This window comes from Podarcis liolepis, assembly GCF_965112155.1.
Source record: "Podarcis liolepis genome assembly, chromosome: 6".
Lineage (NCBI taxonomy): Eukaryota > Metazoa > Chordata > Lepidosauria > Squamata > Lacertidae > Podarcis > Podarcis liolepis.
In genome coordinates this window covers 89899649-89922666 of record NC_139559.1, presented here as the reverse complement: position 1 = coordinate 89922666, position 23018 = coordinate 89899649, and the positions used below count along the sequence as shown (strand labels likewise).

General features: G+C 44.2%; 1 protein-coding gene across 1 annotated transcript in view; it reads right to left on the bottom strand.

Moving 5' to 3' along the window:
• The window catches only part of HMCN1 (hemicentin 1), a 330831-nt gene that overhangs the window by 118935 nt on the left and 188878 nt on the right, over positions 1-23018 (bottom strand). The window contains exons 43-52 of the mRNA XM_083506699.1: positions 20585-20707; positions 18916-19077; positions 17332-17613; positions 15574-15741; positions 14022-14135; positions 11833-11919; positions 8470-8661; positions 5550-5723; positions 4646-4759; positions 2062-2207 (exon numbers count right to left, since the gene is read on the bottom strand). Coding sequence (XP_083362825.1) covers positions 2062-2207; positions 4646-4759; positions 5550-5723; positions 8470-8661; positions 11833-11919; positions 14022-14135; positions 15574-15741; positions 17332-17613; positions 18916-19077; positions 20585-20707 — 1562 coding nt within the window. The remainder of the gene's footprint in view (positions 1-2061; positions 2208-4645; positions 4760-5549; positions 5724-8469; positions 8662-11832; positions 11920-14021; positions 14136-15573; positions 15742-17331; positions 17614-18915; positions 19078-20584; positions 20708-23018) is intronic.

Here is a 23018-nt window from a genome sequence, read left to right as displayed (position 1 = left end):
TGTCTTCTAAATGTCAGGTAGTTATTTATCGCTTTGACATCTGATGGGAGGGCATTCCACAGGGCGGGCGCCACTACCGAGAAGGCCCTCTGCCTGGTTCCCTGTAGCTTTGCTTCTCGCTGTGAGGAAACCGCCAGAAGGCCCTCGGTGCTGGACCTCAGCGTCCGGGCAGAATGATGGGGGTGGAGACGCTCCTTCAGGTATACTGGACCGAGGCCGTTTAGGGCTTTAAAGGTCAGCACCAACACTTTGAATTGTGCTCGGAAACGTATTGGGAGCCAATGTAGGTCTTTCAAGACCGGTGTTATGTGGTCTCGGCGGCCGCCCCCAGTCACCAGTCTAGCTGCTGCATTCTGGATTAGTTGTAGTTTCCGAGTCACCTTCAAAGGTAGCCCCACATAGAGCGCATTGCAGTAGTCCAAGCGGGAGATAACTAGAACATGCACCACTCTGGCGAGACAGTCCGCAGGCAGATAGGGTCTCAGCCTACGTACCAGATGGAGTTGGTAGACAGCTGCCCTGGATACAGAATTGACCTGTGTCTCCATGGACAGCTGTAGATAGGTAGCCGTGTTGGTCTGCCATAGTCAAAATAAAAAAATTCCTTCCAGTAGCACCTTAAAGACCAACTAAGTTAGTTCTTGGTATGAGCTTTCGTGTGCATGCACACTTCTTCAGATACTTCTTCGTATCTGAAGAAGTGTGCATGCACACGAAAGCTCATACCAAGAACTAACTTAGTTGGTCTTTAAGGTGCTACTGGAAGGAATTTTTTTATTTTGTCCATGGACAGCTGTGAGTCCAAAATGACTCCCAGGCTGTGCACCTGGTCCTTCAGGGGCACAGTTACCCTATTCAGGATAGGTTGGACTTGTTGCACTGGCTTATGCTAATATAACATCTTACTTCAACCTGGCCCTCATTGGGTTGTATCCAACTAACTTCTACACAGAGTAGAGCTCTTGAACTGAATGTATGAGTCATATCCATTGAAGTCAATGGGTCTACTCTGAGTAGCATTGACAACAACCTCATGCCTTTGTGCACCCAGCAACCTGTTCCCCATTTCCCCTCTGCCCAGTGTTTGATATTGGACCTTTCTGTTCTTGTGGTTCTGGGGAGGCAGAAAAAAACAGGTTAACCTAAAGACCTCACATACATTTGGGCTGCAAGTTGTGCAGTCCTGAAATAAGTCATGATCTAACAGTCCATTTTTCCTAGTATTTCCATCCCAGTGTTGAAGCTATTATTATTATTTCCAATTTGTTTACTTGCAAATTATTAAGAAGAGAGTCGTTTTAAAAGGGAGCGCATGCTGGTCCCTTCTGCTTTGCCAACAGAAACAAGAATAATATTTCTATTAATATGCTTCCTCATACGGGGACTCTTTAACTCTTGCCAAAAGACCAGCTCTGGAAAAACTTAGAGCATCCAGTTCTCAGTTGATTGGATTTACTCTTATGTCAGTACCTATAAAATTCTAGGAGCCAAGAGCAATAATCCACATGCCAGTGAAAGCAAAATATGGGACCGATTCTAAGCACAGAGTGCTAAAAAGGAAGACTAAGGAGGAGCACTATGGAATTGCAAAACGACACAGGCATTTCCTCATATGCCATCCTGTGGTTCTGAGATGGCGTGGTATTCACAGCTTTCTGCATTCCATGGAAAGAAAAGAGAACTTCCCAGGGTGCTGAATTACCGTATTTTTCGCTCTGTGAGATGCACCAGACCACAAGACGCACCTAGTTTTTGGAGGAGGAAAAGAAGAAAAAAAATATTCTGAATCTCAGAAGCCAGAACAGCAAGAGGGATCGCTGCGCAGTGAAAGCAGCAATCCCTCTTGCTGTTCTGGCTTCTGGGATAGCTGCGCAGCCTGCATTCTCTCCATAAGACGCACACACATTTCCCCTTACTTTTTAGGAGGGGAAAAGTGAGTCTTATAGAGCAAAAAATACAGTACTATGTTTTTGTGAGATGGGATAGAGGGAAAGAAGACAGTGCTGTAGAAAACTTTGTTTCTAAAACTGCTTGTTGAAAGGAAATAATTTGGTGACTGGCCTGTCCATCCTTGTACCATCTGATGCCCGCAGCAGGAATTGCATGTGCTTCACACTCCAGTGTAAGGCTGTTGTTCACTCTGATCTTCACTTCTTTAGGAGATAAACCCACTCCTGACAGGTCCCCTCTGTTTATGGTAGGAGGGACTGCACAGAAAGAAAGACCCCATTAATTGAAATATAGTTTCTCACTTCAATGGGACGGGGGTGGCGCTGTGGGTTAAACCACAGAGCCCAGGACTTGTCGATCAGAAGGTTGGCGGTTCGAATCCCCGCGACGGTTCGCCAGAAGCAGCTTAGTCATGCTGGCCACATGACCCGGAAGCTGTACGCCGGCTCCCTCGGCCAATAAAGCGAGATGAGCGCCGTAACCCCAGAGTCTGCCACAACTGGACCTGATGGTCAGGGGTCCCTTTACCTTTACTTCTCACTTCAATATCCACTGCATTATCAGAAAGGGAGTGTGCATGGGTAAGAGTGATGCAGAGCTGGGTGACTTGCACCACATGAATGCCCACATCAGCAATTAGTCGTTCAGGGTAACTGGATTACTACAATGTGCTGTATGTGGGGCTACCTTTGGGATTGATCTGCAGGCTGGCTCAGAAGGCAGCAGCTAGATTGTTTGTAAAAGGTAAAGGACCATTAGCTCCAGTCGTGATCGACTCTGGGGTTGTGGCGCTCATCTCACTTTATTGGCTGAGGGAGCCAGCGTACAGCTTCCGGGTCATGTGGCCAGCATGACTAAGCCACTTCTGGCGAACCAGAGCAGCGCACGGAAACGCCGTTTACCTTCCTGCCAGAGCGGTACCTATTTATCTACTTGCACTTTGACGTGCTTTTGAACTGCTAGGTTGGCAGGAGCAGGGACTGAGCAATGGGAGCTCACCCCATCGCAGGGATTCGAACCGCCGACCTTCTGATCGGCAAGCCCTAGGCTCTGTGGTTTAACCTACAGCGCCCCCGTGTCCCTAATAGGTTGCTTGAACCCCCGCATTTAACACCCTGCTTTCAGGATGTGCACTAGCTACTGATCTGCTACCAGGTCCAGCTTAAGGTGTTGTGGTGGTAACACACAGGGTCATAAACAGTTCAGCAGCAGGTTGTTTCAGGGACCACCTTATCCCTTATAGGACCCCTAGACGGTTAAATCCAGTCAAAGGCGACTATGGGGTTGCAGTGCTCATCTCACTTTCAGGCCAAGGGAGCCGGCGTTTGTTTACAGACAGCTTTCCCGGTCATGGACCCAGCAGGACTAAACCACTTCTGGCGCAACGGAACACTGTGACAGAAACCAGAGCGCATGGAAAAGCTGTTGACCTTCCTGCCGCAGCAGTACCTATTTATCTACTTGCACTGGCGTGGTTTCAAACTGCTAGGTTGACAGGAGCTGGGACAGAGCAACGGGAGCTCACCCCGTCGCGGGGATTTGAACCGCCGACCTTCCGATTGGCAAGCCCAAGAGGCTCAGTGGTTTAGACCACAGCGCCACCCGCATCCCTTATACATCCAGTAGATTCTTGCTGTCTGCAGGAGAGTTAGTTTCTCCTGAAAGTCCCAAAGATTGCAGAAGCCTGTGCCACAGTAACTCAGAGCAGGGCTTTCTGTGTGGCTGCTCCTATTGTGTGGAACAGTATTCCTGTTGAGGTACAACAAGAGGCCACCATTTGCCCTTTCCTCTAACAACTGGATGTTTTCGTTTTGATGGGCTTTCCAGCTGAAAAATCTAAGACAATAGAAGACATGACATGCACATGAAACAGATGCCTTCTTTATTTTTTAATGAAATGCAGCTATGGGTGTCTGCAGTCTTGAGAGGAAGCATGGCAAAGGATGCTTAACTGTTTCTTCTCTAGTCTTTTTTTTTCCCCTCCACCCAAAAACATCCACACTTCAAGTTGCTTTTTCACATGTAGGCGGAAAGTTCTTTTCTACAGCACCTGCAACAACAGGTGCTGGAAGCTATTTTGAATGGAGGAAACAGATGGAAGAGAAAAAGTTAAGCAGCCTCTCTTCCACTACCAACCTGGCAGGCTGCTCCTTTACCTCAGACATATATGCTCCCTGCTCCAAGTATTTTTCCTGCTGCCTCGCTTGGCACTAGCATGCCAAGGGAGAAACAAAGCAAAACAAAATGTAGGTATATGGCTTCACTTTGGTTCATAGGTGAATCATTCAGTCATTGAATGAAGTTGTATTATAAATCCCAAGCAGCAACGGAGAGAAAACTTGGGGTGAGAAAACAAAAAATACAGTGGTACCTCGGGTTAAGTACTTAATTCATTCCGGAGGTCTGTTCTTAACCTGAAACTGTTCTTAACCTGAGGTATCACTTTAGCTAATGGGGCCTCCCGCTGCCGCCACACCACCGGAGCACTATTACTGTTCTTAACCTGAGGTATCACTTTAGCTAATGGGGCCTCCCGCTGCCGCCACACCACTGGAGCACGATTTCTGTTCTCATCCTGAAGCAAAGTTCTTAACCTGAGGTACTATTTCTGGGTTAGCAGAGTCTGTAACCTGAAGTGTATGTAACCCAAGGTACCACTGTATAGGGATTACAGCAAGATTGTTAGCATGCTTACTGTAGACTTTGACTTCATAGTGTTTTAGCATTTCCCCCGCTTCATTTGTAGCTATGCAAGTGTATCTGCCAGTGTTGTCTTCCTGGGCATTCAGAATCTGTAGAGTTCGACCACCTGTGAAACAATATGGTTTGTTTAAATTAATGCTTGTATGCTTTCCTCTGAAACAGGCATGAATCAAGGTTGGCTAACAATGTCAATGAAATAAAATGAAACCATGCTTACTTCATTACATGCTAAAGCCGAAGAACTAAAGGAATTATTGGGAGCTGGGCTCCAGCTAGAGTGATTCTGGACCAGCCTTGGGTCTCCAGATATTGTTGGACAACAATTCCCACCATTCCTGACCATGGGTCTTGCTAGATAGTGATGATGGGAGTTGTAGTTCACCTGGGGCCCCAAGAGTCAGAAAGACTGCTCTAGACTGTCACTATTTTGCGTGTGGGATTCAAGGATAAACCAGAACTTCAGGTTTGCACAGTTAAAATGGATTAAAAGGTTCTCTCTCTTGTAATGAGAATGAAGCTCATGTAAGTCAACGTTCCTCCAAAAAAACATTCCTTCCATATGGAAACAAAAAGCCAGGAAGAAAGGTTCTGACCTAGTCTTCTCCCTCATGTGTTCATTCTTATGTAGAGGGAATATTTAGAGGTTTAGTCGATCTGATTGCTCCTAATGCTTTTGGGATAAGTGAAGTGGTAAAACATTTTTTTAAAAAAAACTACTGGAATCGTCCTACCAGAATATAGCTGTACAAGATGCAGAACACATTAAATTCTGCCCACTTGAAGAGCAGGAATTGAGTAAAACTTGTGCATCACTTTCTGCCCCACCTAGACTTCTCTAAGTAATACAGTGACAAAAACTGCAATCCAAATAATATAAAGAAACAAAAATGTATTACCTGGCAAAATCCTGATATTCCTATTTGATTCTATGGGAGCTCCATCTTTTAGCCAGGTGATTGTAGCCGGGGGATAGGAATACGCCTCGCAAACCAGTGATGTGGGGTTATTCAAAATAACTGTGACTTCTTCGGTGCCCCCGTCATTATCTGCACCCACAATAGATGGAGACACTGAACAAGAACCGGGAGGTGGGGAGGGTGGGAAGAAGATGCATAAGAGAAAAGTAGAGAGACTGGTTCCTGTGGATTCCAGCTACATATTCAACACAGTGACCACATTTGAACCTTGGATGGTGATGGTAAGGAAGTGTGTACATTTGCCCCAGCAGAAAACATCTGTTATATCAGCTACTAAATCTAAGGGCATATCTAGTTACATCCATAGGAATATACATCAAATTTCATTAGGGTGTGCACCTAGGGATTTTTTTACTTTTATTTTACAGACACACCTTTATTGAATACATAAAGGTTAAAGGGACCCCTGACCATTAGGTCTAGTCGTGGCTGACTCTGGGGTTGCAGTGCTCATCTTGCTTTATTGGCCGAGGGAGCAGCGTACAGCTTCCGGGTCATGTAGCCAGCATGACTAAGCTGCTTCTGGCGAACCAGAGCAGCTCATGGAAACGCCGCTTACCTTCCCGCCGGAGTGGTACCTATTTATCTACTTGCACTTTGAGGTGCTTTTGAACTGCTAGGTTGGCAGGAGCAGGGACCGAGCAACAATTGAATACATACTCTGCTATAAAGGGATTTATTTTTATCATCAAAGAAATTAAAACTTAACTAAACTATTTTTGTTTAAATTAACATCTAAACTTCACCTTGAAAATACTTTAAAAAATGAGACACAAAAAACCATTATTATTTTCTTGCTGTTGTGATAACCAGGTTTATAACAAAGATACAGTCAATTTTCATGATCATTGTATTTAACCAGATAATGAGCTAACCCAAATTGACCAAAAGACATTAAGGTTTCTGCATCTTCCTGTACTGGTGTGAGCAAAAGGTGAAGAGTGGAGCCTGGGTGGAAACAGAACCATGTGACAGATGCAGATCCAGGCATTCCAGCCATTTTATTCTGCCTGCATCTCTGTGTCGTCTTCTCCCTTCTGCCTTTTCTCTCCCCAACCGCTGCTTCCCTCACCACAATCCCATTTTTTGAAACATTAGGGTGCATCTGGGCACACCCCGAGGGTAACATCCCAACTACCAAGTAATTATGAGAGTCGTACTTTTGTAAGAAGCCCAAGGATCTGTAACAAAATCCTCACCACCACCACCAATCTACAATTTCCAAAGATTCCTGGGACAAGAACTATTTATATTTAAACCAAGCACCAAAAGCCTGGTGAGCAGCTTTGCACGTAGCTAGGGATGGACGGACCCGCCATTTTCATTCTCTCATTTTCCTCATTTTTCCAATCTTAAATTAGGTTCCTCACATTTCTCTAATAATTTGGGTTGTGTTTTTAAAATTCGCACGAAAATCCATCTGCCGAGATCATATAACCCCGGTCCTGAAAGACCTACATTGGTTCCCAGTATGTTTCCGAGCACAATTCAAAGTGTTGGTGCTGACCTTTAAAGCCCTAAATGGCCTCGGTCCAGTATACCTGAAGGAGCGTCTCCACCCCCATTGTTCAGCCCGGACACTGAGGTCCAGCGCCGAGGGCCTTCTGGTGGTTCCCTCACTGTGAGAAGCCAAGTTACAGGGAACCAGGCAGAGGGCCTTCTCGGTAGTGGCGCCCGCCCTGTGGAATGCCCTCCCACCAGATGTCAAGAAAATAAACAACTCTCTGACTTTTAGAAGACATCTGAAGGCAGCCCTGTTCAGGGATGTTTTATCACTTTAATAATAATAATAATAATAATAATAATAATAATAATAATAATAATAATAATAATTCTGTTGGGAGCCACCCAGAGTGTCTGGGGAAACCCAGCCAGATGGGCGGGGTAGAAATAAATTATTATTATTATTATTATTTTCCTCTGTTATATAAATGCATTCACATTTTTATTGCTATATGTTGTGATGGGAAAGAAATTTGGTTCAGTCACATTCACACATTATGAAACAGTGGGCATATACACACCTCCATTGCTGGGCTACTTTCCCTAGGGGAAACCCGTTCATTAGCACTGAATCAGAAAACAAAAAAACAGCAATTGGGTCGATTTAGCACTAAAGAGCTGGGTTCCCAGGGGAAAGTGGAGGGGCAAGGGCAAAACTTCTCAGCCCTGTCCTTTCTAGGCACAGAACAAGCAGAAGTATGGAAGAGTCCAATATGTGAACTAAAATGCAGCCATCCTTCAAGCTTCAGATTTCTCCAAATTTTGCAATTCACTTCCCTGACCAATGTATACAAAAATGCATATAATAGAATGTAAAGATAAAGGTATAGGGACCTCTGACCATTAGGTCCAGTCATGACCGACTCTGGGGTTGCGTGCTCATCTTGTTCTATAGGCCGAGGGAGCCGGCGTTTGTCCACAGACAGCTTCTGGGTCATGTGGCCATCATGACTAAGCCGCTTCTGGCGAACCAGAGCAGCGCACGTAAACACTGTTTACCTTCCCGCCGGAGCGGTAACTATTTATCTACTTGCACTTTGATGTGCTTTCAAACTGCTAGGTTGGCAGGAGCAGGGACCGAGCAACGGGAGCTCACCCCGTCGTGGGGATTCGAACCGCCAACCTTCTGATCGGCAAGTCCTAGGCTCTGTGGTTTAACCCACAGCGCCACCTGCGTCCCTATATAATAGAAAGGTGTGTATAAAAGTGGATATATCACTAAGAATGGCATAGAGTTGTGCAACACGTATGGGGAAATTGCATGCAAAATATTTTACTGACATATTCCATCGAAACAGATCTGCCTTTTTCTATGGAAAACACACAGAAATCTTACCAAGTACATTAACACTGAAGGTTTTGCTCTTGTCTCCAGCTGTATTGGATGCAATGCAGGTGTATCTCCCTGTGTCAGATACTTGCGTATTTGTAACTTGAAGAAAGCGCCCGTTGGATATTAACTGATGGCTGTCATCCTCTAGGAAAGGCTGCCCATCTTTTAACCATGTGATCTCTGGAATAGGGTTCCCTTTTTTAAAAAAAAGAAAAGAAAAACAGCAACATATATTTGTAACTGTTAATGACTTCTAACACTTCATTGTTCAGGAAACTTTAAAATTGAAATATAAAGTGAAAACTATATATCAGAAAAAGATACAAATATAGATGATATAGATATAGATGATAATGATATATAGATATAGATATAGATATAGATATAGATATAGATATAGATATAGATATAGATATAGATATAGATATAGATATAGATATAGATATAGATATAGATATAGATATAGATATAGATATAGATATAGATTTGAGGAACAGTATATGTATAATGCATACAGGTACAGACTATTTTTTGTTGGTAGGTAAGGGTATTTTTTAAAAAAAACCACAGAACACTTCTTCAGAGAGCTATTATGTACATGTCTGCAGAGGCAGTCAGATGTGAGCCCAGCATCAAATGCAAAAAAAGTCATGGGTTGACTCCAACTAAGTTTTACTCAGAGCTGAGCAATTGAAATTAATGGACCTAAATTAGTCATGTTCATTAATTTTAATGGGTCTACTCTGAGTGGGACTAGAACTGAATACAACCTTATATTCCATTAGTAGATAACTTCAGAACAGCTCTGTGAAATTCAATAGTTGTTTTTTTTTAAGCACCAGTTTGAATTTGGTCTAAGATGATATACATTTGCTGTGGACATTTGCAAAGCAAACGTGATAGGCATTTGTCTTTAGGGCAGAATTATTTTATACCTGAGTTACTTCATATTGTGTTGGCCACTATCCCACCTTCCTACTGCCAAGTTTGCCTCTGTATACGCAACACATTTTCCTACCGCAAAGTAAAAGTTTACAGTAATTCTGTGGTGGAGAAAAATCACAGTGGGCTGTATTTACAAAATACATCTTGGCAACGGTTTGGTGCAGACATAACACTGGTTGCCTTTAAACCATGCTTTGCAATTCTGGAATCAAGCTCCCTTCCATTCCTTCCTTCCATCTTCATTGCAAATGCCCTCTCGCTCTCTTTATCTGTCTTAACCATGGCCCAACATTATATGCGCATCAATGCTAAACCAAGGTTAATGTCAATCAGCGCTGCCCTTGTAACCAGAGAATGAAACAGCCTTGGTAGACTTTGTCAAGAGGAAACTGTGCCAGCATTAACCTTGATTACTAACAGCGACAAACCTAGACAGCATCCTAAAAAGCAGAGACATCACCTTGCCAACAAAGGTCCGTATAGTTAAAGCTATGGTTTTCCCAGTAGTGATGTATGGAAGTGAAAGCTGGACCATAAAGAAGGCTGGTCACCGAAGAATCTATGCTTTTGAATTATGGTGCTGGAGGAGACTCTTGAGAGTCCCATGGACTGCAAGAAGATCAAACCTATCCATTCTGAAGGAAATCAACCCTGAGTGCTCACAGGAAGGACAGATCCTGAAGCTGAGGCTCCAGTACTTTGGCCACCTCATGAGAAGAGAAGACTCCCTGGAAAAGACCCTGATTTTGGGAAAGATTGAGGGCACAAGGAGAAGGGGACGACAGAGGACAAGATGGTTGGACAGTGTTCTCGAAGCTACCAGCATGAGTTTGGCCAAACTGCGGGAGGCAGTGGAAGACAGGAATGTCTGGTGTGCGCTGGTCCATGGGGTCACGAAGAGTCGGACACAACTAAACAACTAAACAACAACAGCAACAACAGCAACTGACAGAGAACATGCAACATAAAACCCGCAGTTACCGCAGCACATTTGGGACCCTTTTGTGCAAAGCTGAACTTTCCATGGCTTTGTACAGCACAGTTACGCAAGCCATGGCTTAAGAATCACTCCCTGGCTTAACTAAGGAATCTTATGCCATAAAATGTTGAATCGCATTCGAATTTGGCACATCTCGGAAGCAGCGAGAAGTTGCTGTTTCTAAGGACGCTGCTAATGACCTGAAATGCCTTCGGCTTGCAGCATTCGAAAGCTGTGTTCCTGCTCCCAGTTCCTTCTTCATCTGCCAACTCCAATCTCAGTAACAGTGCAGAAGGAAAGATGAGCCCCTCTTTGATACAAAAGGGGAAACTTACGTCTTTGGTCTTTGATCATAGTGTTGCTTTGTCTAGAACTTGTGTGTTTGTGTATGGAATAGATGGTTGGAGGCCATGTTCATTCTTCATTGGGTTTGGGTTTTTTGCCCTGCCCACTATTGGAATATGACCACTGAAAGGTTGGCCAAGTTTGAAGCTGCCCCTCAGACTGAAAGCAATTCCCTGCCCCTATACTAAATGATATTAAATTATGAAGTTAAACAATGAAGGGAGGGGATCATTCAAGACAAGAAGAAGAAGAAGAGGAGGAGGAGGAGGAGGAGGAGGAGGAGGAGGAGAAGGACTCTGTGAGGTGAGCTGGGCTGAGAGACTTCAGAGAAGTGTGACTGGCCCAAGGTCACCCAGCAGCTGCATGTGGAGGAGCGGAGAGGCGAACGCGGTTCCCCAGATTAAGAGTCTACCGCTCTTAACCACTACACCACACTGGAGAGGAGGGATAGCTCAGTCAACACAGCAGGAGACTCTTAATCTAAAGGTTGTGGGTTCAAGCCCCACGCTGGGCAAAAAGATTCCTGGACTTGATGACCTTCATGGTCCTTCAAGCTCTACAATTCTAGGAGTGTGAATTCCTGAATCTTCTTCCCCATTTGCAAACCATGGTATGCAAGAGTCAGTATTTTGCCTGCAATTGACCATTATGACCGGCATAGAAGAAATATAAAGCACAATCCTTTCTTGCTTGTTTTCTTCACACTTTGAATTTAAGCTATCGATGGCCCTTTAGAACAGAATGACTGATATCTGTCTGTCTGTTAGTTTTGGGCATATTGTTCAGGAACAAATGGCCCAAGGGAGAAATCATTCCCACTAAACACTTTGCTTAGTCTGCACATAACATAAGTGTCAAAAGTGGACATAACAGGAGGCTGCCTTTTTTCACCTGTTCAATGGATAAACTGGAAGGTTGGAGGGCAGCTGAACAGAGAAAGACCTCAACTTCCCAAATTGACTTTCCCCGTTGGCTTGGTTCACTTCCATATATAAACAGGGCAGACACAGAGATAGGAATGTGGCTGTCCACATCACATCTAATCTGGCCCCAACAAATGGCCAAGTCACCTGTAATTAAGATACACCTTGCCTTACCTGTTACTTCACAGGTCAGCATGAGGCTCTGCCTTTCTTTCACTTTCACATCTTCCAGGTTGTTTTCTCCCACAATGCCCGGAGGAACTTTTACATGGTTAAAAACAAACCGAGAAAGGCATATGCATGAGGACATCTAGTTAGCTCACATTAGAAACCATAAATACTCCCCCATTGTCAGCAACCATATTCTCAAAACATGCTGAAAGGTGAGAAATCTTGTACCTTGTCAAGTATATGATGAAACCTTAAATACACTCATTTACGTTGGGAGCAGGGTTTTTTCCTGAGCCTTTCAATGGAAATACAGCGGTGCCCCGCAAGACGAATGCCTCGCAAGACGGAAAACTCGCTAGACGAAAGAGTTTTCTGTTTTGGAGGTGCTTCGCAAAACGAATTTCCTATGGGCTTGCTTCGCAAGACGACAATGTCTTGTGAGTTCCTGCTGGGTTTTTTTCCTCCCCCCCCCTTTTCCTAAGCCGCTAAGCCGCTTATCAGCTGATCCGATCAGCAGATAAGCCGCTAAAAGCCGCTAAAAGCGCTAATAGCGCTAATCCGCTAATCCTTCAATGGGCTTGCTTTGCAAGACGAAAAAACTGCTAGACGAAGAGAATCACAGAACAAATTCTTTTCGTCTTGCGAGGCACCACTGTAAAGAGAGCCGCCATAATTCATGTTATGTGCATTCATCCTATTATCTTCTCAGGTCATTTGGATGTGATAAAAGTCACAAGGCTCATCCACACTTCTGTTTACCCCACCCCTTCCTCCCAGGAAAACCCAATCTGTCACCCTGAATCAGAGCAAATGTCAATCAGGTTTTCTCCAGATTGACATTTGCTTCGATTTAGTGCTAAAGAACGGGTTTTCTGAGGGAAAGCAGAGGTGCAAAGGAAAATCCACCCAGGCCTGTACCCAGAAAGCACGAGACAAGCAGAAAATCACTTGACTCATGCTATCTAGACATGGGACAAGCAGAAATTGTTTTCCATTTGGTTGTGTAGTTTTTTTATGTGTTTTATTTATTGCTTATGACTTTTGTTATGTTGGTAATTATGTAAATCATGTAAGCCGTCTTAAGCATAGTTTTAACTATGGAAAGGCGACATACAAATAAAATGATGGTGATGATGATTAAGTGTTGACAAGCCCATAGCGATGTCATTATTTTTCAAAAAAGTTTCTGTCAGTAGTACCTCTTAGAGTGGTGAATGGCACTATTTAGTGGGAAGAAACCCCAATGAAAATCCTCGTTATTATATGTTTATTTGTATATATTTTACATTTTTATAAACGGATGTTTTATGATGGCCTATACTTGTAATGCCTAATAAAAGTTTGGCAAAGAAGAAAAAGGCTATAAAAACATCACTTTATTTTACACTCCCCCAAGGTGCCTGGATGATACTAGTTTGAATGCGATGCAGGTTTTTTTAGTGTCAAACAGTTTTTGTTTCAAAGGTGGTGTTTGGTTTTTACAAGCTTTTAGAATTTGCAGGAAGAGAGAATATGCTTTCCCATTTCTCACATTTCCTTCAAAGGCGCTCTGAGCGGTGGCATCTCTGTGCACATTAAGCGGACTTCCCGCCTGCCAGATTCTCCCCCACCCCCAAGTGCTGCTAAATGCCAACACCAGTTTTTCCCCGATTAAACATATTTATTGGTTTTTAAATTGATTCACAGATATCGTTTTCATACATGTCAACATTCATAATAATAATAATAATAATAAACAAGTGAGATCTCTTAAGATTCTGTTATTGAACATGTATGAATGAATAAAAAATAAAATAAAAATTATGTTACTTAACTACTTATTATGTTGTTACTCTGTTTGCACCGGATTTTCCTCCACCTCTTACTTGGGTCCATAGAATTCTATGTTGTAAGCCTTTCCAATTGTGCCCAATCTTCTATTTACCAACGTTTCCACTGTTTCTACTAGTTATCTTTAGAAGAGTAATTCTAGCCCAGTCAAAAAATTTAAATCGCCACAATAATCTTTCAGATTTTTTTTTTTTTTACAATATTCCAGTTATTGTTACATTTTTGGTATTCTTGATCTCTTAACTTCTTAAAGACACCAGTTTTTCAGTTGGCTAGATTTTAAAGCCATGGAACTATTCATGAATATCAGGAGCAAAAACCCAAAAGTTATTTAACCCTCCTGACATCTGTCGCATGCTCACCTAAAACAGAGAGTTCATAGTTCTTCCTCTCCTCTCCTGCAACGTTAGTCACCACACAGGTGTAGCGACCAGCATCCTTCATATTCACCTGCATCAAGCGCAACATCCTGCCACCTGAAGAGGAGTCATACATTCGCATGTTATAATGAAAACTGACTGTCAAATATAGCCTGACAATATATAGTGCCCATATTGGTCCCAGGACACTGTCATGAGAATTTTAAGGCCTCAGATACGGAATATTCATAAATGCACACATATCTAAATATATGAACCATGTGTCTGAAAAAGTATGGGAGAGCAATCCTGAAGCCATTTTGACTCTCCCAGTGACCTCAAATATTCCTCTGAAGTAAGGGAGGCAAATGGGGAAAAGCCTTCCCATTGTCTTTTTGCTTGCAAATCCTGTCTTAAGGTTGTATTTGTGTTTGAATAGGGTGAGCCTGTGACCTGGATTCAGGAACTAAAGTTTTAACCATCACTAAAGAATGGCCAGGATGCCCAGGTAATGCAACCAGTGACCATCTTCAGGTATCCTGGTAGACAGGATTTCTGCTGTAGACAGCCTCCTTCTGTGATGTATGCATGATGTTTTGGGGATTGGTCTTGGGCTACAGGGTGGGCAATTTCAAAAGTCTATATAAGGGCTTGTTCAGGGTTCTCCTCCCTCCTGCGTGTGGTGAGTGGGGACCCTGTTGCAACAGTTCTTTGAATAAAGATCAGGCTGACTAGCCGCTTTGCTTCTCAATATACTCTGGTTGGCCTCTGTTGTTTCCTCCTACCAATAGGTAACCCACTTAAGGACTCTATACAGGCTCCTGGATACCCCATGAAGAAAAGAGGAGCAGTTTTCCTGCACATTAAAATGTGAACAGAATGGATTTCTCCCTCAATCACACTTCCTCCTCGTACCTCCATGAGTTGCTGAGAAAGAGGTAAGTTCTGAATATCGAGGATTCTCCTGCCTCATTAAAAAAGGTAAGGGACCTTTGACAGTTAAGTCCAGTCACAAAGGACTCTGGGGTTGTGGCGCTCATCTCGCTTTACTGGCCGAGGGAGCCGACATTTGTCCGCAGACAGTTTTTCCGGGTCATGTGGCCAGCATGACTAAGCCGCTTCTGGCGAAACCAGAGCAGCGCACGGAAACACTGTTTACCTTCCCCGCCAGAGTGGTACCTATTTATCTACTTGCACTTTGACGTGCTTTTGAACTGCTAGGCTGGCAGGAGCTGGGACACAGCAACGGGAGCTCACCCTGTTGCGGGGATTCGAACCACCGACCTTCCGATCGGCAAGCCCTAGGCTCTGTGGTTTAAACCACGGCGCCACCCGCGTCCCTGCTGCCTCATTATCCCACCTCTAATCAGACAGGGTATAATCCAGGAAAAGTATTGCTATGTATTACTGCTGGTGTCGTAAACTAGCTCATATTTCGTTTCTTCTTTCCACAGGCTTCTACTTAATTTGACTCTAACTCTGCTGCACAAGGTGCTCATTTTATCTTTTTTTTTTTAAAAAAGTAACTTCTTCCACTTCAATAACCCCGGCTTACCTGATAGGATTCTTACAGAGCTACTCAAAGAGACAGGCTGCCCGTACTTCAGCCATGTTATTGATGGGTGGGGAATTCCCGAAGCTTCACAAATCAGCGTGACAGGGTTTTTCTCGACTACGCTGATGTTTTCAGGCACAGTCAGGTCACCTGCAATGCTTGGAGGGACTGCAAAAAAACCACACACAAAAAAAACCCACAGAAGCAAGGCATATAAGAAAACATAATTACATAATGGACAGCCAAAGCCGTCTGTTCCATAAAATAACCCACAAATGAAGAATAGGTTAATAGGTGTTACGGAAATCACGGGGGGGGGGGCACATCTTTAAAGTTAAATATTACAAATATTATGCCTGAATATACCCTTCCAACTTGACAGCTCAGGGAAGTCACCTAACTGTAAAAATAACATAAAATCATCTCCTTTCCCAGTTCCCCCCATTCCAAAGCTATTTTCCCCTTGTAAAAGGACTCCAGGAAGTTCTCAGAGGTGAAAATGGCTGGGCTCATTGTTAGCCAAAGGAAGCCAAATCTCATCACCTGACTCGCCTCAGGCTCCAGACATGCAAAGGAACTTCTATTGTACTTTTGGGTGGTGGGTACTTAAGACATATTTGTCTATGCTAATCTTATACCTGAGTCTTGCCCTCCCATGTCTGCTTATGCTAATCTTGTACCAAGGACTTGTCTGGACATGTTTGCCAAGGTTAACCCCTCCCCTTCGAACTGTATTCTGAGATGTGGTGGGAAAGTTTTAAAAGTCTTTGTCACCCCATCCTCGGGGTTCAAAATTTGCTCTTTGAACCTATTGCGCAATAAACTTTGGTCTACAACTATTTGGCTGGACTCCTTCCTTTATTCCGCAGGGACCCACGGGCTCTGCCCGACGAGCTGGGTGACTGAGCAGCTTCACACCCAGATTTTTCCTTAACAATAGGTTAACAGAATGCTTTTGGCGGCTAGTGCTCAGAAATTTCCTCAGTGGGGCAATATGCTCATAATATGCATGCCCCAAATCTGGAGACTTGGATGAGCTCACAGCAGTTTCCCTTCTTTCTCAGGGAGAGACAAGGAACTTTCTTGTCTCTCTTGACACAAGGATAGCTGGAAGGGAGGTGGGGAAAAGGGAACAAACATGCCTTCCTTCTATGAGAACACAACACAGATGTCTTAGTGGGAAAATACACACATCCCCTTTGAAAGGGACCCAGAAGTGTGGGGGAAAGAAGCACAAGTCATCCAACATTTCCTCTTGACACAATTTCCTCTTGACAGCAGTTCTAAGGAGAACAACATGGACCTCCCGTTTTACGGCTAAGGAAGAGACAATCTGAGGTGCTCGTACTTTTAGCAGGAGGCCAGTCTGAGGAGCACTTGGGGGAAATTTTCAAGATCGGGGAATTATCAGTTAATTTACAGTACAGTGGAACCTTGGTTTTTGAACGTAATCCATTCCAGAAGACCGTTTGACTTCCGAAACATTCAAAAACTGAGGCGGAAAGGGCTGTCAACAAATTCTATTGAGAAAATTGAAAAACACGCAGTGGAAGACGTTTGACTTCCAAGGCGCGTTCCAAAATGGAAGCATTTATTTCCGGGTTTTGGGCATTCGGGTTCTGAAACGTTCGTCAACTGAGAGGTTCGAGAACCAAGGTTCCACTGTGCAATGTTGGGCCAGCGCTGTAAAACAGAGTGGAATTGTTGATTTGGCCCCAAACATGCATCTCTTCTGTTGCACACATTTCCCTTGCTCACCGTGAATGCTTAAGTCATATTTCTTGTCAGTCAGTCCTGCCACATTCACAGCAATGCACACATAGCGGCCAGTGTCTGACACCTGAGAGTTTTTAAGCCACAGACGATGTCCTTCGTTCAGTATTTCCACTCCTCTTCCACTGACCAATGGACGGCCATCCTTCATCCAGGTGACAGCTGGCACCGGAATACCTTCTGCCTTGCATTCTAATGAAATATCATTCCCTCGAGTCACAGTTACATCCGACTGCTGGCTTTCGCTGCCCAATATAGTTGGACGAACTATTCGAAGAAACAAAACAACATTCCAGACTTAGCACAAAGAGTTCAGCTTCCGAGAAAAAAACTAAATGCAATGCAGAAAATCTGTGACTGTAACCGCCCGATGCCTTGTTTTCTTTTGCAGAATGCAGAGAGGGCAGGGGGTGGAATTCCTGTGTAGGGGCATTGCATAGGGAAAGGAAGCCTTAAGCCTTTACCCCATGCCAATCCTACCCTCCAGGCTACTATTAACTGCAAGATGTGCTCACATGTACTCATATTGTGCCTCCACCCCATGCAGTGGTGGGTGGCAGGATGAGATTGTAAGCTGGGGTGGTAGTGCTCCCTGGGAAAGAGAGAATCGGAGGGTCAGGGCACTGCGGAGGTCAGCACTAATTCAAATGCATAGGTGGAGCTAATGCACCTGCCAAATTAATTGCACAAGGTGGACCTCCCCATTGCCTTGCCCCTCTCAGTAAAAGGTAAAAGGCAAAGGACCCCAGGACGGTTAAGTCCAGTCAAAGGCGACTATGGAGTCGCGGCGCTCATCTTGCTTTCAGGCCGAGGGAGCCGGCGTTTGTCCGCAGACAGCTTTCCAGGTCATGTGGCCAGCAGAACTAAACCACTTCTGGCGCAAGGGAAACCAGAGCGCACGGAAACGCCGTTTACCTTTCCGCCGCAGCAGTACCTATTGATCTACTTGCACTGGTGTGCTTTCAAACTGCTAGGTTGGCAGGAGCTGGGACAGAGCAGCAGGAGCTCACTCCGTTGTGGGGATTCAAACCGCCAACATTCCAATTGGCAAACCCAAGAGGTTCAGTGGTTTAGACCACAGCACCACCCGCATTGTGTCCCAGTAAGCAGTAGCGACTCTGGTGCTGGGATGTCAGGTCAGTGCCGCCCCCACAGCCCCCTCTCCACTACTGATCCCACAGCTAATCACAGCTCAGAACCAATCATGGCTGCAGTACTGGAGCCAAGAGTAAAAACTCTCCCCCTGCAAGCCCAAACCAACCCCCTCTGCTGCTGTTTTCTGCAAGAGATGAAAGACATGATTGGATCTCCCGCAGTATGTTTAGCTTGGCCCCAAAGTTTTGGCAAAACCACCAAGGCTTCTTATTAATCTAATGTGGATAAGGTAAACTGATATTTACAAGTGGAGACTCCAGAGACCACTTTGTGGTCTTGCTGCAGAACAGAGGGTTGAACTAGATAATTGCCTGTTCCATTCTTGTTCTTTGATTGCAAGCCCTGCTTTACTCATCAACGGTAATCATTTCCAAACCAATGAACGGCCACAAGCAATTTGACATGTTGACCTACCATATACCACCAAGTTATATTCCTTCTTTGCTATTCCGGCAACATTTGAAGCCATACACGCATAGGAAGCGGCGTCTGATTTCTCAGCAATGGAAATTTGCAACTGCCTTCCTCCAGATAACACTCTGACCCTACCTGTAGGGTCAGCCAGCAGTGGAGAACCTACAAGTGAAACATTATTTCAGATAAAAATATGAAGCATAGGATGAAGCAGATGGTTCAGGGTTCTTTGACACAGATTCTATTCCAGTCATATTTCCTGCTGGGCTAGGTCAGCCATAATCCAACAAGGTCGCAAATGTTGAACCCTACTCCCATATAGCCAATGAGTGCTGGGCACAGGTGTCACTATGTTTATAGAAATCAACAGGCGTTCTGCCTAAGTCAGCGATGGCCAAACTTGGCCCTCCAGTCTAGCTGCTTTGGGACTACAGTTCCCATCATCCCTGACCACTGGTCCTGTTAGCTAGGGATGATGGGAGTTGTAGTCCCAAGACAGCTGGAGGGCCTAAGTGGTATCATTCACCTCCATTTCACTGTGGATTTAGGTCTACAGTCTTGAAATTTTGCCTTCATCAAAATCGGTCCTTGTGGTCAGAGGTCAAGTAGGAAGAAGTCAAGGGTTAGAAGTCAGCAGTGTTATACTGTATCAAGCTTGCCTCTTGTCCTACTAGGACTGGAGGAGGAAAGCAGACAAAGGGAGAAAGAGAGCAGGAAAGGGCAGGGTCCATTACATTAATGGGTCCAAGGATTCCGTGCCTCAGCCTAACTCCGCTTAAACAAAGAAAGAACAATTTGATTTGAAAGCACCTTTAACAGAAGCAAATGAGGTTTTAGAAGCAAACGTTCAAATCTGTTTCAACTGCTGCTGGCTATACAGACCGTACTCATCACATTCACCCCACGCACTTAAAACACATTTAAAGAGCATGGCTCCCCACAAAGAATCCTGTTTGCCTCTTACAGAGCTACGATTTCCCACACCCTCAACGAGCTGCAGTTCCCAGGACTATTTGGGGGAGCCACATGCTTTCAATGTATGGGGTGGGTGCAGTGGCATAGCGTGGGGGGTGCAGGGGGGCCCGGCCGCACCGGGCACAACATCTGGGGGTTAGGGTTAGGGGGCGCAAATCCACGGGTTAGGGGGCGCAAATTACTTGCCTTGCCCCGGGTGCTGACAACCCACGCTACGCCACTGGGTGGGTGTGACTATGCACATGTAGGGGGCTAGGTGAAGAGGGGAGGGTTGCAGGGAAAGCTTTGCAAACCAATGAGATAAAGAGAAGAAGAAGAAGAAGAAGAAGAAGAAGAAGAAGAAGAAGAAGAAGAAGAAGAAGAAGAAGAAGAAGAGTAGTAGTAGTAGTAGTAGTAGTAGTAGTAGTAGTTTGGATTTGATATCTCGCCTTTCACTCCCTTTAAGGAGTCTCAAAGCGGCTAACAATCTCCTTTCCCTTCTTCCCCCACAACAAACACTCTGTGAGGTGAGCTGGGCTGAGAGACTTCAGAGAAGTGTGACTGGCCCAAGGTCACCCAGCAGCTGCATGTGGAGGAGCGGAGACGCGAACCCGGTTCCCCAGATTACGAGACTACCGCTCTTAACCACTACACCACACTGGTGTAGGGAACAGCTAGCTCCTAAGGAAATCCCTCACCCATAGCAGTTGCTTACCATTCTTTCTCCAGCTGAGGGCCGGGGGTGGAATTCCACTGGACTCGCATATCATACTGATGAGGTTTCCTTCAATTACTGTCAGACGAGTAAGCGTGTCTGAACTATAAATACTGGCTGGCACTAAAGTGGGGAAATGTCAGAAATAGCTGGTGATCTGTAACTAATAAAACTATCGAGTAATAAATGGCACCTAACACTGGGCCACTGTAAGAACCAACAGAAGAAGCAAAGTCAGACCCACACAGACACTTCTTTCAAGTACTGAATTCCTCACGGGCTAAATGGGGCGAACAGGACACACAACTGAATACCTTCTGTTTGCTCAAACTATTCCTGAGAGCGTACAAAACAGGAACGAAACATTTCTGTTTGAACCTCTTCAACTCTTTCGGAGTTTGAAATAGTAAAGAGAATTAAAAGCTTCAGTGCTGGCAGCAGTCAAAGCCTTCCTTGCATCGCACCAATTTCTACTTCTTATTTCAGTCTCTCGTACTTCAAACCAGTACTGTAATACCCCTAAGTCTCCCAGAAGCAAAGCCTTAAACCCATCCTGCTGAATTCTGCCAGCTTTTGGAAAGGGAGATAGCTCTGGGGAAATGGGGCAATACTAAATCAAACGCACAAATTTCCTGGATTTGCAACACCAAAAGGCTGTCCAATGTTGCTTCTGGATCCTGCGTGCAAGCAAAGAATATGTTTCTAAACCATCACTTACAGATGGTTTTCACAGGCAGATCTATGGTATAATGATTTTGAAGGAAGAGGATTTAGCTTGTAAGAACATCTAGATCAGGGGTGTAGCTAACCTGGTGCCCTCTCTTTTTTTTCTTTTCAAAATATATTTATTAAGGTTTTTAAAATATAACAATAAAAAAACAAAATACAAAAGTACAACATAAAAACTGTTAAAAAACAAATAATTTTCCATAACATATCTTCTTTACGCTTATTTCCCCAGACCACCTCATACCTCCCTTCTTTGTATTCCACTTCAATTTGTTAGTTCAGCAAATCCTTACCATTAAGCTTTTACCCATTTATAAACCTTTTTTTTCATATCTCCTAAAGCATTACAGCTGGAAACCCCTTAGTTTCTATCCAACATCCTTCTAACATTCATTAATTTTACAATATTTCTGTAAATAGTCTAACCTGGTGCCCTCTCAGTGATGCTGGACAATAATAATAGAATATAAAAAACAGAATAAAACAACAGAATATAAAAAACACAATAAAACAGCAAACTTTTTAAAAAATCCCTAAACAGGGCTGCCTTCAGATGTCTTCTAAAAGTCAGATAGTTGTTTATTTCCTTGACATCTGATGGGCGCCACTACCAAGAAGGCCCTCTGCCTGGTTCCCTGTAACCTCACTTCTCGCAGGGAGGGAACTGCCAGAAGGCCCTCGGAGCTGGACCTCAGCATCTGGGCTGAATGATGGGGGTGGAGACACTCCTTCAGGTATACTGGGCCGAAGCCGTTTAGGGTTTTAAAGGTCAGCACCAACACTTTGAATTGTGTTTGGAAACGTACTGGGAGCCAATGTAGGTCTTTCAGGACTGGTGTTATATGATCTTGGCGACCACACCCTGTTACCAGTCTAGCTGCTGCATTCTGGATTAATTGTAGTTTCTGGGTCACCTTCAAAGGTAGCCTCACATAGAGAGCATTGCAGTAGTCCAAGCAGGAGATAACTAGAGCATGCACCACTCTGGCGAGACAGTCTGTGGGCAGGTAGGGTCTCAGCCTGCGTACCAGATGGAGCTGGTAGACAGCTGCCCTGGACACAGAACTGATAGATATTAAGAGTCAGTGCAACTTGTGTAAAGATTTATTTGCATAGCTGCCATGAAAGATGACAAGGGAAAGTTTGAGTTTTTCCTAACCGTATGTTCTGGCACACTGGCAAACCCTAGGCAACTGGAAAATCCAAACTGACATAAAAAGTGAAGCTTGGAATCAACCACTAGATGCCACCATCAGTCCAGTGCGTAATGTTTCAATCTTCAGGCAATCAGAGATTGCCTTAACTTATTCTGGGGGGTTGCATAGCATAAATAGGGAAGTGAGAAAAAACTGTGAGAGAAATTTGCAATCCATCTTTGGAGAAATAATGCTTCTATGAATATTATAATGCAGTTCTCCAGCCCAAAGAGCATACAAAAATGCATTTATTAGGGGAAAGTGCACACAAAAATATGCACACTATGGTGAACTACACTCAGGGGAGATGCTTCAAAAATGCATACATCAGGGGAAACTGCATACCAAAAAGCATATGTTAGAAGAAATGTGCACAATAATGTGTATAAATCTTTGCGTACTCTTTTTTTAAAAAAATCAGGAACTGATGCAGAAACTGGAAGACTGAAAAACAAACCAATATTTTCAGATCCATTCCACTCTAGTTACTAGTAATAGTTCCTTGGCAA